The sequence below is a fragment of the Astyanax mexicanus genome, chromosome 20, assembly GCF_023375975.1.
Source record: "Astyanax mexicanus isolate ESR-SI-001 chromosome 20, AstMex3_surface, whole genome shotgun sequence".
NCBI classification, from domain to species: Eukaryota; Metazoa; Chordata; class Actinopteri; order Characiformes; family Acestrorhamphidae; genus Astyanax; species Astyanax mexicanus.
In genome coordinates this window covers 11,940,203-11,956,642 of record NC_064427.1, presented here as the reverse complement: position 1 = coordinate 11,956,642, position 16,440 = coordinate 11,940,203, and the positions used below count along the sequence as shown (strand labels likewise).

The following is a 16,440-nucleotide window of genomic DNA, read 5'->3' as shown; positions in this document are numbered from 1 at the left end:
ATAAGCGTCCCTTATTTTTAATTCTGAAAGTTGTCAACCCTAGTGGCGAATAAAAAGAACTTAAGCTTCGTTAGATATTGTGTGTAAAAGGTACATTACAGAATCAAAAATGTGGAAGGCTGACTTTTGAAACAGATTGAATGAATAAATTAATGAATGAACAGGGCGAGCACAGCTCACCTCCTCCAGGCCGCCAGAGGGCGGGAGGGATCAGTATTTTCCTGAAAGCTGAGGAAACCCCTGAAGAAAACTCTGACAAGTCAGCACGGTCCACGACTGCAGCGCGAATAGTTATTAATACAGATAAATATAGATCAATTTCTTTATACACGCGCCCGATATTAATACGCTTAGTCAGCACGCGCACAGAGGCGGAGAGAGAGAGGGAGAGAGAGATACAGTAGTTTGTGTATGTACATATGCATGTGTTTTGTGTGAGTGTGTGTATGTCTGTGAGATTGTATTTGTGTGTATGTGATGGAGTTCTCAGCTGTGCTCGTGCTCTCCCTGTTTCTCGGGGCTCTTCTCGTGCTGATCTTTGCTGCAGTTGCGAAGAGAAACGGAACACCTGAGCAACCTGAGCCAGAGCAGGTAAAACCCACAGGTGAGTTTCCTTATATTACAGATAACTCTGATCACCTTTTAAATGAAAACATTTAGCTACTTTAAGATGCACCCATTGCTGCTAAACTGCATGTGTGTAAAAGCAGACACAGGCTGTGTAGTCATGGCTAAATGAGAGGTGCTGCTAATAGAACAGTAGAAAAGGACTCGGTCATGGACTGGATGCACTGAGCTGTAAAATGACTGTGCTCAGTTCAGGACTTTTAGGATGAGGTGGGGAGATTCATCATTTAATATCCTGCCCTCACAAATGCCTTTGCTGTTCAGTGCAGTCAGATCCTCACAGCAATGCTCTATAATCGTTTAGAAAGCATTTTCTGGACAGGAAAGACAATTACTCCAACAATAGCAGGTTAAACTCTCTACTAAAATAGATTTCAGATTAAGCCATTAATGAAGAGGTGTCCCAATACTTTTGTTCACATCATGTACATTATACGTGTGATTTAGTGTTGGGGTGCTGAAGGTGGTCTTCACCAACTTCTCAAAGTTTTTGGTGTTTTAGATGAACACATTCAGAGTGGGGTTTGGTGTGAATTAAAGGTTCAGATGTCTAATACCGTTTATTACTAGTGTTAACAGTTGTGTGACTGGGTGTGTTTCACTCTAAACCTACTCTAAAAAGACATTTTTTCATATACACCTGATGTTTGGGTGATGTGTGTACAAAGTTTATAATAATTTGTTTGTGAAGTAAATGTTAGGTCAAAAAATAGTACTTAAGTTAAGGTACAAAACTATTTGGGAATTTGTGTTTCAATGAATAAAGATCCTATTTGTGCACTTTTACTGGAGTAGAAATTGTAGACAGAATATAACTTGAGTAAAAGTACTATAGAAATTATGATTGTTTTTTATTAAAGGGATTTGTGTGAATGCAAACAAAGTTTAATTGAGTTTGTTTATCAGAATAATATGAAAATAAAATGATGATTAATTATGATCTGTTTTTGATACTCAAGTGCATTATTAGTGTAATCAAATATTCATCTCACTCTGCTGCTTGCTGATATGGCACAAACACAAACAAACAGACACTCTGCTGCTATTTAATGTTACAGCTGAAGAGAGTTCAGCGAAAGCCTCTTCTAAGAAGCAGAAACAGCAGCAGCGACCACGGAAAGAAAAACCCCAGCAGCACATTTTCACCCACACTCTTCTGGCATCTTCTCTAAAGGTATGCCTCCTTTTCTGGCCGCCAGACCTACAGTCTCACCTGTCAGGCCAGTGCCTGTAATGCTACTGACTCTGTTAAATACTTTTTAAAGCACAAGCTATTCTAGGCTGCAGCCTTGGGGCCTATTCAATGATTAGGGCCCACTGATTGGCCACATTTTATTTTATTTTATTTGTTTATTTTTCATGACATTTGAACCCCCTTTGGTCCATTTTAATGATAAACACTTGACACGACACGGGAGTTCAGAATTGTTTGATTTGTGATTGTTCCTAAAAGGAATACTTTTAGGCAAACAATGTTGCACCTGTAATTTACTTAAAAAGTGTGGGAAAAAGTGCATTATTGGCACTCAAAAAACAAAAGCAAGTCAGCTAAGGCAGACCTGCCAAAATGTGCGCATTTTGTGTAACGGCCATGTATTTTGACCTCCTAATCTGCTTGTACGGTCCCATGTTCTAAACTACACATCATTTCATCTCACATTTTGCCACTTTCAGTCAAGTCAACTTGATTCCGCCACTGCTTCGTAAGCAAAGTGCTTTTGGCTGGTCAGGGTGCTTAATTTTCACCCAACCATTTTCAGGTTGTTGAAGGTAGAATATGGAGCTACATTAGCATTTACTTTTAACTCAGTTTAACTCAGTATCTCAGCACATTAAAATATTTTAATTTAAAAAAATCATCAAAACTACCCTGAGATTTTATAGTACAGTAAAAAAGGATCTGCCTAAAAATAAATCATGATTTAATTATGATTAATCACAGAATGTTGTTGTGATTTAATATAATTACAGCAATAATATTAATATGATTAATTTTGTAAGTGTGTATAGAAATGTTTAGGATGGAATGCCCATTTAAAGTGCAGCCTAGGGGCCAACATGTCGTGTTAATGTGTTAATCATGACTATAGTCAAACAGTTTAAACAATTTAAAAAAGTAAAAAATTACAACATTGTTTTTAGAAACACATACTTTCATTAACGCGCCACTTTTATAAGTGCCTGCCCTGTATTTTTTTCTCTTTCAAAAATTATTTTTTTCTTCTCATCTCCTTATCTCAGAACCACAGTGGGAATATAACATGCCTAGATTTCAGCAGCAATGGTAAATATCTGGCCTCCTGCTCAGACGACCGTAGCATCCGGATCTGGAGCACCAAGGACTTCCTGGACCGTGACCATAAATGTCTGCGAGCGAATGTAGAGTTTGACCATGCTACACTCGTCCGCTTCAGCCCAGATTCCCGGTAAGTGCTGACCTCAGAGTTGAAGGTGTTGAACTCACTTTCAGCCTAGCAGTAACACTGGTGTGTGTACCACTGAACATTTATAGTAGGTGTTTCTAATAAAATGGCCAGCAAGTATAAATAATAATCAGGCAGCTCTGTGATACTGCACTGGGTTTTTTAGAGCTTTCATCACATGGCTGGCCAACGCAGAGACCATTCGGATCTTCAAGATGACTAAGAAGGAGGACGGCACGTTCAGTTTTAAAGCTGCTCCAGAGGACTTTCCCCAGAGGCACAAAGGAGTGATCATCAACATCGGCATAGCAGCAACAGGTTAGATCTGCACTGTGATTTAGTTACAGTTTTTATTGGTTGTTTTGACGCTGCCGTCGACTCAAATTCACATTTTTCGAAACAGTTAACACTGAGACCTAAACAGTGACACAGTGTTCAAAATTATACATTTTGTTTGCAAAAGGCCAAACCAGTGTCAAAACCTTTAAAATATGCAACAAAAGCAAATTTAGCCTTCAAACAACTCACATTTGACACAAGTGTATGAACACCTCCAATCAATCATTACACATTGGGCAACAAAATACAAAATACAGCACTCATGTGTGAATCAGTGACCATTGCTTGTCATTGTAGTCTATATGTGACTGTATGTAGTCAAATTTACCCTCTAGCAAAAAAAATGCATCCAGAATCAGATATGCTTTGATGCAAATTTTATTAATTAAATGCTTAATTTTTTTAGACTGTGGCTGACAAATGAAATATTCCAACTGAAAATACATGGAAATAAAAATAAAATCCATTACTGTGTAAGAAATTATGAAAAAACACAGAATTTTACAGTAAACAACGAAAAACTATAGTAGGTCTATACTATAAGAGTATAAGCGATAGCCACAAGTGATACTCTTCTGTCTCTTCTAGTCTCCTCTTTCTTGAAGCCTGGGCCACAAGGCCTCATCCACATCGCATTCAATATTCTCTCGTGCAATGCACCGAGGGAAAAATCGTCTAGCATGCCTGATCCATCCTTGACATGCCTCTGCATCTATATCTTGGGCAGCAGCAGTCATTGCATTGAGCAAGGGCATCTGTTCATAGGGTCGGTGATTATATACCTTCCATCTCCATGCACTAAAGAATTCCTCTATGGGATTTAAAAACGGAGAGTATGGAGGAAGAAATTGTACCATCATCCGACAGTGCACTGCAAACCACTCATTCACAATACGAGAGTGGTGGAACGCCACATTGTCCCAGATAATCACGAACCGTGGCATGCCAGGCCTCAACAGGCCTCGCTCCTGAGGTGGGATCAGGATGTCATAAAGGGCATTCAGGAATGCTATGAGACGCTCAGTGTTGTATGGGCCAATGGTAGGAATATGGCACAGGACGCCATCATTGGAGATGGCAGCACACATAGTTATATTGGCACCCCTCTGCCCTGGAACAGTAATAGTGGCCCTATTCCCAATGAGGTTCCTTCCTCGTCTCCTTACTTTACAAAGATTGAAGCCGGCTTCGTCGACATAAATGAAGATATGATGTGCCCCCTCAGCTTCAAGCTCCATTATTCGCTAAATAATACAAAGGCAAAATTACAATTATGTCAAAGTGACTCCAGTTCACTCTACAGTAACTGCATGATATAACAAGGATTACGAGGATAGTACTGTTGTGTTTCCTTACCTCCACATATTGGCATCTGGCCTCCTTCACAGCTTCAGAGTTCCTCTGAAAAGGAACTCTATAGAGCTGTTTCATGGCCATATGATTCCTTCGGAGGACGCGGTCAATTGTGGCCTCACTCACAGTATGGATGTTCCTAAATACTCCCTGATCAGCAATCACTGCTGCCTTGATTTCACGCAGCCTAATGGCATTATTTGCCAGAACCATGTTGACAACGGCTGCCTCCTGTTCAGCATTAAAAATTCTCCCTCTACCACCACCGACTGGTAGTCTTTCGATTCTATAAAGAATACATGAAATGTGGACAAAATTACACGAAGTAATGTATATCACTGCAGATACTGTATTTCTGTATATACTGTATAGCAACATTACCTGTTCTCCTGTTGAAAAAGTCTAACAATGGATGCAACAGTGTTTCTGTTGAGAACAGGTTGGACTCTCTGTCCAGCTTCTCTCAATGAAAGGCCATGGTTTACAACATGATCAATCACAGTTGCCCGAATTTCATCGGTAACTTGAGCCCTTCCAGCTATACCTCTACCTCGCACACGGACTCCTCTTCCTCTGACCCCTCTACCTCTTACTCTCACTCTTCCTCTCATCTGCATTAGACCTCCTCGATCCATGCTTGCAAAGAACAACACAGGCCTGCAGACTGATTGCAAATTTAAATATTCTGTGAAGAAGTGTCAACCAGGTGCTTTCAGTGATGTAATAATGATCAGGGAGTGTCTAAGAGTTTGGAGCTTATGGTTTCTGTTCTGTAACCAAAGTTAAACTCCTGAAGTTTGGACTTCTTGAATGACATCTGCGTTAACTGTTTTGCAAAAGGGTGTGAAAACTGTGTTAATCCAATGAGAATGGGTTAACACATTTACAAGAGGTGTCTTCTGCTCTGCTGAGATGGTGATGATGAAGACTGAGAGGTTCCCAGTTTCTTCAAACAGGTCAAAGCAATCAATAAAAACTGTAAAGGGGTATATTGATTGACAGTCAAATGAATATGCTTTAACACTGTTTTCACTTTCAGTTGTTCAGTATAAAACAACTGCCTTTGCTAAGGAACATGTTTTCTAATGTTGTGTCATTGAAATAAGAGCTCAAAGTAGCAAAAGTAGAACACAATTTAGCCAATCAGAATGTGTGCATGGGGCTACATTTTTTAAATATTTTTTATATTATTTTATTCACGTTATTATTATTATTATTATTATTATTATTATTATTCACAATATTATTATTAAAACATTCCTTCTTTAATATAAGGCAAGTTCATCATGACTGCTTCTGAGGACACCACTATCCTCATCTGGGACCTGAAGGGAGAAGTTTTAGCATCTATCAACACCAACCAGATGACTAACTCATACACAGCAGTCTCTCCCTGTGGCAGGTATGTGTGGTAGCACAGTAGGTCATATGCTGCACTCGTTTCTGCACTTAATTTCTTGTTCTTCATATGCCCAGCCTGTTTTTTATGTCTGCTAAAACTAATCAAACCTAAGAAAAATGTAATATTGTATCTTGTGAATGGTTCCAGTTATGGTTTATATATATATATATTGTCATATTATTGTGATATCACCCACCTGCTATGTCACTGTTGGTTAAATTAGGATTTAAATATTTTAAAGAATTACAGAAATTAAAAGGTTTAAATGAACAACAGCAAACGATACAAGAAAAAACTGCAGAGCACCAGGTCACAGAACTGTGGGACAGGCACACTGTCACAGTTAAGGCATTTTCACATTGCAACCGCTGTGCACGGAACCCCATTGGGTTCAGTTGTTTCTGCAGTGGCAGAGCAGTTTGGCACTGTTACGGAGCAGTGTGGAAAACACAGAGAACCACACCTGTGTCGTGCAAATGCTTACCACGGTCAAAGTTTACCCTGGTTCAGCTGAAATGTGAAAATGCCTAAAGGCCCTTAAGCCTCACTGTTCCTCGGGCAACTCTCCACTCCGGGCATGTGTGCTTACTGTACGTCACTGTACGTCTAGTTGTTTGTGCAAACTAGAGTGTATATGTGTGTTTGATAAAGGTCAAATACAAAGACCAAAATAATTCTCTATAGAAGAATAAACAACATATTATGCAGACCGGCACAATAATTTAAAAGAAAAAAAAACTTTTATCTGTTTTTTGTTTTTTAATTTATTCATAATTTGAACATGGCATTCACATGGCATATTTTGTGAACTGCAGCGGCATTGCTTTTTTACAGAATTGTTTTTTTACATTCTTTTTACTTTTATTAGAAGGTATTTTTCTTTTCCTGTAAAGTTACATTAAGTTGATATGTTTAAGAAAAAAAAATTATGCATATCCTCATTTGGAGTAAAAAATATTATTGGATTAATTAATAAAACTGGCTTTTTGAAAAAAAAATTGGAATATTGGCTTTGTTTAATGTGGTGGTGCTTTTGTTTTTCAGGTTTGTGGCATCCTGTGGTTTCACGCCGGATGTAAAAGTGTGGGAGGTGTGTTTTGCGAAGACAGGCGAGTTTAAAGAGGTCACGCGAGCTTTTGACCTGAAAGGACACTCGGCTGGAGTTTATTCCTTTGACTTTTCCAATGATTCACGCAGGCAAGACATTTCTCACATGATACAATAATGTTTCATCAGGTTATTATGGACTTATATGTTGTAGCTATACCGATTGGTCACTGGATCCACTCGCTGACATTGTGCTGCTGAACCAGCGTGTAAGTGTGTGTGTTGCTGTATGAGTGTGTGATATGGTGTTTCTATGTTCTGCAGGATGGTGACCGTGTCTAAAGATGGCACCTGGAAGCTGTGGGACACTGATGTGGAGTATAAGAAGAAGCAGGACCCCTACTTGCTCCGGACGGTACCGTGCCGAGTTTCAGAGGGCAGCCGGATTTCTCTGTCTCCAGACGGTCGCGCCGTGGCCGTGTCTAATGGACGTGACATAGCCATGTACAGCGCCACCTCTGGTGAGCTGGAGGAGGAGTACCTCTATGTCCACAGTGAGGACATCACTGACCTTAAATTTGACATTAACAATCGATTCCTGATTAGCACCGGCGATAGAGCCATCCGCGTCTTCCACAATGTCACCGGTTACCGCGCTGCAATCCAGGACATGCAGGCACTGCTGAAGAAAGCCTCCAACGACGGGGTGAAGCAGAGGCTACAGCAGCAGCTGCTGGATGCCCAGAATGCCTTGGACATGGTGCTGAGTGGAAAAAAGAGCTAAACAGATTAAAGGTTACATCTGTTCCTCACTTGTTGCCTCTGAACACTGTCGGGTTTGTGTTTGCAGTTGTTTTGTTTTGGCATGTTGGTTTTAATAAATAAATTAAAAGAAATATGTTTTGGGTCTTTTTTTTATCATGGAGGTCTAAAAATGACAGTTATAACACGTGAATGTTATAATAATGCATCTGTCTTCAGATTGAACCACAAGTCCATTTAAGTGTAACCATCTGTAAATTACTGTCTTAATATTTGTGTTACTGATTGTGGACTGTTTACCTGATCTGCTTATCAATCAGTACATGTGAGATTTTTATTTATTTATGTATTCATACATAAATTTATTTATGTATATATATATATTTTTTTTTTAACACCAAATTCCTCCTGAATTTTATTTTGAATAGTAATAGTTAAATAGGTTGCTGCTATTTAATGAACTACACTGCTGTCTGAGTGGACTTTTATTTTGGAAAAAAAAATCCAACATGTTGCCCTCAAGGTATTTTAATGCATTAAATTAGTGTAAAAACTACAATAACTTTGAGACACAAAACAAAAATAGCCACTGTTTATTTTTACAGTAAAGGTCACTTTTTTCAACGGAGGGAAGAATATAATACTTGTTAAACTTCTCCGGCTGAGAAAGTTGTATATAACTTGATCAGGAGACTAAAGATAAAGATGTAGATAAAGTAAGACCGCGTTTAGAGCGTTATGTATGGTTTACTCGTGAACAGTGAACTAGATGTTCCACAGGGTCTCGTTTATCGCGCTGTTGAACAGGTAACGAACTCTGCTTGGGGGAGAAATCGCTGCTCCTACATGAAGCTGCTGCTCTGAACAGGGAACAGCAGCGCGCGGCCGGTGTGCGCGGAACGGGGCGGGGCCAGAAGGCGCCTCTCGCGATACGAGAGTTAGTCCCCGGACGGAGAGTGGAGCAGAAAGTGAAGCTAAAGCTAAAAGTGAGGGAATAAAGTGTAGAGCAGGATGTCGGGCCGCTCGGTGCGGGCAGAGACGCGGAGCCGCGCTAAAGATGACATTAAGAAGGTGATGGCGGCTATAGAGAGGGTGCGGAGATGGTGAGTGAGTTTAAAACTGTCCGACACAAACACACAACTCAACTTCGGGGGAAAGAGGGCGGGGCCTACTAAGAGGATGTAGTGTGATTGATGGGCGAACAGACCAATGCGCGAGAGACATAGACCCGTCTCCCTGGAGACAAGCAGCAGGTCAATGAGAGGAGGGACACATAGGAAGGAGGTTTTAAAAGATTACGTGTGATTGGAGTTAAATGGAGTTATTAAAGAAGACAGCTATATTTTATTTATATAATAGAAATATATAAACTGGAGTTCCTTATAAGATTTTTTTTTTATGTATTCAACCAGCATCAAATAACATTTTATTATAATTAAACATTTAACTTACAAACCCTCTCATGACCAACAGCTAGAATTACTATTAATAACTTTTATTAATAATATTTAATAAAGTTTTTTTTTCTCCTAAGACCTGCATTTTTCATTTCTCTTTGCTATTTGGGCTAATTGGCACCTGATTATTGTAAAAACAAAGAAACTTTTTTAAATTATTTAAAATAGTTTCTGAGAAAAATTATGTTCACATATGACGGCTTTAGTTTTATTTTTCCATATAACAGTTTATTAGTAGTGATGTGCAAAATATTTATTTTGTGGCTAAACACAGCAGCATTTTTACCTGAGTGCAAAACAAAAGTAAAAACAACAATTGTGCCCCTTTGAGCAATATGACTTATTTGAAGTGCTGCTTCAACACTAAGATATAACAGATAAAAAACATAAATATTTACTGTTCATTTAAAATTTCTGAACAAAATTAAAACTGTAACATGTTAAACTCCTCTGCCACCACTAGGGGACAGTATAATGGCATCATAAGAGGACACCAGGTCCTTGAAAAGCAAAGTTTAATTTTGTGGTTTAGACAGCCCAAAATGTGATGTCCACACATGTGAACACAAGGTCCAAGGAGGTTAATGAATAAAGTAGAATGAATGTATGAACTCATTTTTAAATCATATGATTAAATCAGTGTGAACAAAATATTATGCACAGAGAACATGAAAACAACAGCAAAAAAATGAATACACCAGATTTAGAAATTAAGTGGTTAAATTGTGAGCTGTAGAATAAGCTTGAATGTGAAATCTGTACATAGACGTAGTGGCCACTTTACTATGAATCCAAATCAAAAAAAGGTGGCACAGTATAAAAAATATAAACTTGATTTTGGTTTTGTTTAATATTATACATAATTCCTGCATTTCAGGCCTGCAACACATTCCAAAAAACAAATTGTAAAGCCTTTTCCACTTTGTTATGTTTCCATACCTTCACATAATGCAAGCAAGCGATGAAGTGTGTTAGGTGTTATTTTGTCCCATTATTCCAAGCAGACTCATCTTAGGATGTGCAGCAGTAAGCTTCCGGCATCCATTTCTTTCATAAAAGATTGGGAATACTGATTCGCTTCTGGACAGGGTTAACGTAAAGCTTCTGTTCTGCACAGTAAAGTTTTAAGTGGTATTAGTGAATGTAACACTGTATTGTAGAGCTTGTTTAGGTAAAGGTTTGTAAAGTAATCTTTTACCCATGTGGTTCTATCAGATATTGCTGAATGATGGTTCTTGATGCAGTGCTGTCTGAGGGCTCAGAGATCACAGCTGTTTAGTTTAGGCTTGTGCCCTTGCCCTTTTAGCACTGCAGTTTTTCCTGATTAAAGGATATTATGCACTGATATATAAACAAATCTCTTCCAAATTTTCTTAGATATTTCAATAACTTTCTCATGCATTTGCTATAAACTGGAGATAGTCTGCCCATCTTTGCTCCTTGATTCTCAGCATTTCGTAAATACTACTTTTGTCATAATTACATCACATGATGATGACATCACCTGTTTTAAATCACGTCATTATTTTAAAACTAATTATTAGACATAAATTGATTTTTTTCTGTTAAACCCACAGGGAGAAGAAGTGGGTAACCGTCGGAGACACATCTCTGAGAATATTTAAATGGGTTCCTGTGGTGGACACAAAAGAGGTACACTGCACTTTTACAATTTTTGGCCTGTAGAATTTGTAATGATACACACATTTCAGGTTTTGTCTTCAATTCTGAACTTCAGATTTGCCTATGAAGCATCTCAAAGCATACAGTTTATAAGCTCTTAAGCTTCTAAGAAATAATGGTCTAGTCATTTAAGAATGGGAGTGTCCATAACATATGCCGTCGTGATAATTACATTATCAAGGAGGTGTATATTTAGAGAGTTACTTTTAACTGGTTGCGCTGTTCTATTCTCCTGAGCAGGCTCCACACACACATTACAGTTTTACTGCAGCTGTAATTTTTAACAATGTTCAATTAAGCCATACACAAACATCTGTAACTTCTGTTCAAATGCAGCAATACAACGAGACAAACCAAAACCACTTTTGCTTTCTAGTGTAAAGCCAGGGAAATAGCAGTGGTCCTGCACTGGCCCTGCCGGATAGTGTGTTCAAATTGAAAATACGTGTTTAACCAGTCGGCTGTTGACCTTACCTGACTAAAACTAAACCAGAGCTTCCATGGACCCAAAGCCCCTAACCTGATCCACACTGAGAAACTTTATCCTGGTTCACTCCAGCAAATATCTGTCAGCACAACAGAGCATTGCTTTATCTTGTTATTGTAAAAATGATTTGATCTGTGAAAAACACTTCCTTATTGAACAGTGAGTTTTGAGGAAATCCTATTAATGTGGTTGAGTGGGTAGGTCAACTTGTGTAATGTAATGTTATGTTTTTATTTACAGTATTTATGTAGAACATTTAAACATTTTTATATTTCAGTTCCAGTTTCTGAATTTTCCTAACAATTAACACTTACTTTACTTTTTAAAATATGTAAGATATGAGATGAAATATGAGAGAATTCTTTAATATTTGCTGAGTGCACCAAATTGTCTTGTGAAATAAGTTGAAGATTAATGCTCTGTAAATGTTTTACTAGTATAAATAATGATATATTCTGTATTATGAAGAGTTATGTCCTCTGTACTGATTCTTCCACAGAAGGAGAAGCCCAAAGTGCCATCTGGTGCAGAGATCCAGCTGAACAACTTCCCTTCAGAGGAAACATCTGAGAATTCCTGCCCAGCACTGCTGGACTACAATGGTACTATAGTATTTTTTTAAATAGTAAATAAATAAACTAATACATTGCAAACACCTATATGATACATAAAACACAGAAATAAATCACTGATATTGATGTACGTTTACTCTTTATTATTTTACATTTTGAATCCCAGCATTGTTATTTTGGAATATGCCTGTGTCCCTAGGAAATAAAAAAATTCATTGATGAAATAACATGGTCTATATTCAGTATATTCAGGTAGTCAACTGACCTTTGATTCTTTGGGAACATAACGTTACTGAACCCAGACCTGACCAACTGCAGCAATGCCAGATTATACCACTGCCCCACAGGCTTGTACGGTAGACACTAAGCATTATGGGTGCCACCTCTTTTCTTACCCTGATGTGGCCATCACTCTGGAACCGGGTACATCTGGAGTCATCAGATCACATGACCTTCTTCCATTGCTCCTTTAAGCTTCCTAGCAAACCAGAGCCATTTTTGCTGATTAGCCTCACTGATCAGTGGTTTTCTAAAGGCTACACAGCTGTGTAATCCCAATCCCTTGAGTTTCCTTTACATTGTGTTTGTGGACGTTTTAGTGATCTTTTGTGAGAGTATTGCGGCCTTGATGATGCACTATATTGCTAATAGTATCAGTTTGACTACCTTGCATTTGGTGATGTCCATAAAACCCATTTCATGAAGCTCTATGCACTGTTTCACATAAAGTTTGGAGGTCTATGATGATTGACTGCAGAAAGTTGGTGACCTCTGCGCACTATAAGCATTGGCATCCGCTGGCCCCGCTGTGTATTTTTAACATTGACAGAGCCACATGTTCTTTCACTAATGTTTGTAGAAGCTGAATGCATGTTTAGGTGCTTGGTTTTATACACATGTGGCCATGGGAGTGATTGGAACCTGCGTTCAGTAATTTGGATAGGTGAGAGAATACTTTTAAAAATATAGTGTATGTCAGTCCTGTGTAACCCTTTTTTTATTTCTTATTTTTTAGATGAAAACAGCAACCAGAGCTCTCTGTCAGATTCATTTCAAGTGAAACCGGCAGTGGCGGTAGACAGCAGCAGCAACTCGAGTCCGCAGCCAAGTGAGCCGGTCAGCCCTGCTGTCCACACTCAGGATTACCGCATAGATGACTCCCAGCCACCCACGCTGGGTCAGGAGTGCATGGAGGGTGAGTGGATATAAACCGCAATTTAGGGTTACCCCTCGTACCTACAGCCTCGAATAAAGTCACTCATCATTGCATTTTGAGACACCTGTGATCCGTTTCAAGTGTGCAGACAATCAGAGACAGAAGTCACTGTCACAAAAAACAAATTTTGAAAGTGATTGAAGCTGAAAAAAACAGCACTAAGGAAAGTGAGGCTATATTTTTACACTAAAATTACATGATACAGTTTAAATATAGATAATCAAGTTTTAAATCATGAATGAGGTATTCATGTCAAGCTCAGGTTTAGACTGCTCATGGTCACATTGACTACAATCTTCTAGAAGTGGCCACCTCCTATGGTGCCACGATGGTTGAAAAGGCTTTGAAGTGGCTCTGAAAACATCAGTTTTTGGCTGAACTCCTTGTCAGTAAAAATATGTCCTAATCAGTGCTCATTTATGATCAAGTGTCCAGTAAGGTGCCCCTCCCTAACAAAGAAGTGTCCCACCAGTGGATTAAATGCAATGTGATATCACATAGGTGCACTCAAATAAGATAAACTCTATTTTATAATCAAAGAAACAGTGAACTGTCAGTAATAGCACAAAGAAAAAAAACTTAGTCCATTCTTACACTTGCGTCCATTTTTTTCTCAGTTTTAGGCTCACCCCCTTTAATATGTGAAGCCCCCATGTTCTCTATGTCCTTTTTATTTCTTCTCCTCTGCCGTATAAATTCTACGAGTTATCTGTTTTTTTTATCCAGTATATAAATCTTGGGCTGTTTTTTACAGAACCTTCGCTGCAGCTGCGTGAAATGGCAGATGAACCACCGACGCTGATTAAAGAAGATATTTTACCCCTAGTTCCTCAGGTATTTTTAATCTCTGATTGTGGTGCTCTGACTCAAATAATAACTTATTGCTGTTGTCTAGATATGTTTTCACAGTGAGCCTCAACAACACAAAATATAGTGTAGAACTCAGTTTTCCACTTGTACACTAAACACTATTCACCTTCATTCACAATGTTGTTCAGTCATGTAACTGTTTCATAATCAGTCATTACACAGTAGTAGTTTAGACTGAGTGAAATATCGCTGTTTTTTTGTTCAGGAGGAGGAGGATGAGGAAGAGGAAGAAGAAGAGGAAAGCTCTGGAGCGCCACCATTAAAAAGAGTCTGTACTGAACATACTTCAGTAATCCAGTCTACTCTGATGAGTTAACACACACATAAACTCACACACAGACACACACACACACATACACACAGCGTGCACTAGGCCATTGATAATCACCTGGGCAAAATACTGTCCAGTCTAGAACTGCTCCAAATGTCTCTGTATGAACCATTTAGCAGCGCAGTCGTACTGTATATGTTCATATCCTGATCGTTCTGTTTGGGCTCATTCATTTGAAGGCTGGACTGGGAGGCAGTTTATCCTTTAAGACACATTCCTGTACAGAGAGGAGAGATGAATGTGACACTGAGTGTTTAGATTAATTTTAAAGACCAGTAATACTGTGCTCTAACAAGGGTTATTATCCTTTAATACTGTAATTCAAATTTCTCAAGTTCTCTGTTTAGTCGAGATACATTCAACAATGCTATTTTGGTAAATCCTCGTAAAAGTGTAAAACTGCACTATTATAATTCATATTGCACAGTGAAGTTGCACAGACTTTTCAGAACACTGGTAAAAAGAAATCCCATTCAACCATAATGAAAAGTGTAGCTCCACCTCAGAGGGTAATATAACAACCAATCTTCAATAGCAGATTCTCTTTGGGAACTGTTTATTTGACACCTCACCACTGTTTAAAAGAAATTTATATTAAAGATCCAATATCTTTTCAAAACTTCGGTAACCGTGTCTCAGGCATCAGGCAGTGTATTGATTATGAAACTATATAAAGTTTTTGTGAGGGAGCTTTTAGAGGTTTAGATGTCTGATTCTATTCCCCACTACCATTATCATTTGGTATGTTTCTTTATAACTGTAGTTGTGACCTACAGTCTTGCATTAGGTCATATCCATTTATCAATATACTTTAACCAATATTTTATTATGGGCGGAGCCTGACCAATATAAATAGTTCTACTGGAGACTGTAAAACTCCCCTGTTATGCTTGAAAAGCTAATCTGAGTCTCCTTTCTCGGGGTTTACAGTATGTGCTGACCTGTGTGCACCAGTCTGTTACACAGAATGTGACGACAGGAGAAGTTTGTCTCTTTAATCCAGTCATGTACATACCTGTAGATTATACATCTAAAGGCCTTAATACAGAATTTTAACTTATGTTTGGAAGGATGTGAATAATATTTCAGTAATTTATGGAGTCGGACGTCTCCTCAGGTCTTAAATGCCTCCTCCTGTAAAAGAGGTTTGATTTTTTTTCCTTCTCTTCATCATTTTAACTGAATCTGACCCATCCTGACATGTTTGAATTTAATATCAACATTTATTTTGCTTTGCACCCAAAGAGGCTCATGTTTCTTTATATCAGATTAGGATGTCAAATCAAAGATGTGACGAATTCTTCACTGACATGGAAGGTATTTAGCTTGTTTTTATTTGTGACATTTTTGTTTGACATGTATAACTCCACACTGGTTCAGTGGGCACATGGATGTTGTGATTATATTATTATTTAAAATGTCAATAAAGATTTTAGAATGATTTTTGCATCGTTTTATTCTATAATGATTTAAGCTTGTATAAAACTTCTCCTTCAGACATTAATGTAATATTTAAGTGTACTACATATAACCTAAACAGGTCATGTTCAGAGTATCTGTCAGCAGGGGCAGCTTAACTCTCCATATTTCGTAGACTGAAAAGAAAACATCCAATCACCTTTTGATTTGCCATGGGTCACTATAAAGGTCAGAAAGGTCACTCTTACTGGTTGATCTTATTAAGCGCACAGAGTGAACCACAAACAAGCTACACTTATACATCAAGGTTGGCTTTGCTGTAACACTGTCACTGCCAAAGTGATCTTGTTCTCAGGTTTCTTTGCAGTTGCAGCAGTGGTGAAACAATGTGTGGTTCCATGAACGTTTAAAGGAACAATTTGCTGAAAAAATCAGAGCATAATGGCTGATCA

General features: G+C 38.4%; 3 protein-coding genes across 3 annotated transcripts; 2 read left to right on the top strand and 1 right to left on the bottom strand.

Moving 5' to 3' along the window:
* The first annotated feature begins 216 nt into the window (after nucleotides 1-216).
* On the top strand, nucleotides 217-8,087 carry tbl2 (transducin beta like 2). Its single transcript, XM_015608419.3, has 7 exons — nucleotides 217-604; nucleotides 1,686-1,801; nucleotides 2,869-3,053; nucleotides 3,217-3,368; nucleotides 6,018-6,144; nucleotides 7,189-7,341; nucleotides 7,516-8,087. Exons 1-7 carry the CDS (start codon nucleotides 478-480, stop codon nucleotides 7,973-7,975), a joined length of 1,320 nt encoding a protein of 439 aa, XP_015463905.2. The 5' UTR covers nucleotides 217-477; the 3' UTR covers nucleotides 7,976-8,087.
* Nucleotides 3,378-5,730, bottom strand: LOC103036997 (uncharacterized). Its single transcript, XM_007232783.4, has 2 exons — nucleotides 4,746-5,730; nucleotides 3,378-4,633 (listed from the first exon to the last, which is right to left on the bottom strand). The coding sequence occupies exons 1-2, from the start codon at nucleotides 5,118-5,120 to the stop codon at nucleotides 3,974-3,976; spliced, it is 1,035 nt and encodes a 344-aa protein (XP_007232845.3). The 5' UTR covers nucleotides 5,121-5,730; the 3' UTR covers nucleotides 3,378-3,973.
* A 788-nt stretch (nucleotides 8,088-8,875) lies between the features above and the next one.
* Nucleotides 8,876-16,010, top strand: bcl7ba (BAF chromatin remodeling complex subunit BCL7B a). The gene is made up of 6 exons (XM_007259426.4): nucleotides 8,876-9,056; nucleotides 10,988-11,063; nucleotides 12,080-12,182; nucleotides 13,168-13,347; nucleotides 14,123-14,202; nucleotides 14,444-16,010. The coding sequence occupies exons 1-6, from the start codon at nucleotides 8,965-8,967 to the stop codon at nucleotides 14,552-14,554; spliced, it is 642 nt and encodes a 213-aa protein (XP_007259488.2). The 5' UTR covers nucleotides 8,876-8,964; the 3' UTR covers nucleotides 14,555-16,010.
* The last annotated feature ends 430 nt before the right edge of the window (nucleotides 16,011-16,440 follow it).

Excerpts from the sequence above, each read along its gene's own strand:
- LOC103036997 (XM_007232783.4), bottom strand. The coding sequence starts at position 5,120 with ATGTTGCTATACAGTATATACAGAAATACAGTATCTGCAGTGATATAC. Across the intron at positions 4,634-4,745 it reads CCAGATGCCAATATGTGGAG|CGAATAATGGAGCTTGAAGC; the intron begins GTAAGGAAACAC and ends TGTATTATTTAG.
- tbl2 (XM_015608419.3), top strand. The coding sequence starts at position 478 with ATGGAGTTCTCAGCTGTGCTCGTGCTCTCCCTGTTTCTCGGGGCTCTT. Across the intron at positions 605-1,685 it reads AGAGCAGGTAAAACCCACAG|CTGAAGAGAGTTCAGCGAAA; the intron begins GTGAGTTTCCTT and ends TTAATGTTACAG. Across the intron at positions 3,054-3,216 it reads CGCTTCAGCCCAGATTCCCG|AGCTTTCATCACATGGCTGG; the intron begins GTAAGTGCTGAC and ends TGGGTTTTTTAG.
- bcl7ba (XM_007259426.4), top strand. The coding sequence starts at position 8,965 with ATGTCGGGCCGCTCGGTGCGGGCAGAGACGCGGAGCCGCGCTAAAGAT. Across the intron at positions 9,057-10,987 it reads ATAGAGAGGGTGCGGAGATG|GGAGAAGAAGTGGGTAACCG; the intron begins GTGAGTGAGTTT and ends TTAAACCCACAG. Across the intron at positions 14,203-14,443 it reads TTTTACCCCTAGTTCCTCAG|GAGGAGGAGGATGAGGAAGA; the intron begins GTATTTTTAATC and ends TTTTTTGTTCAG.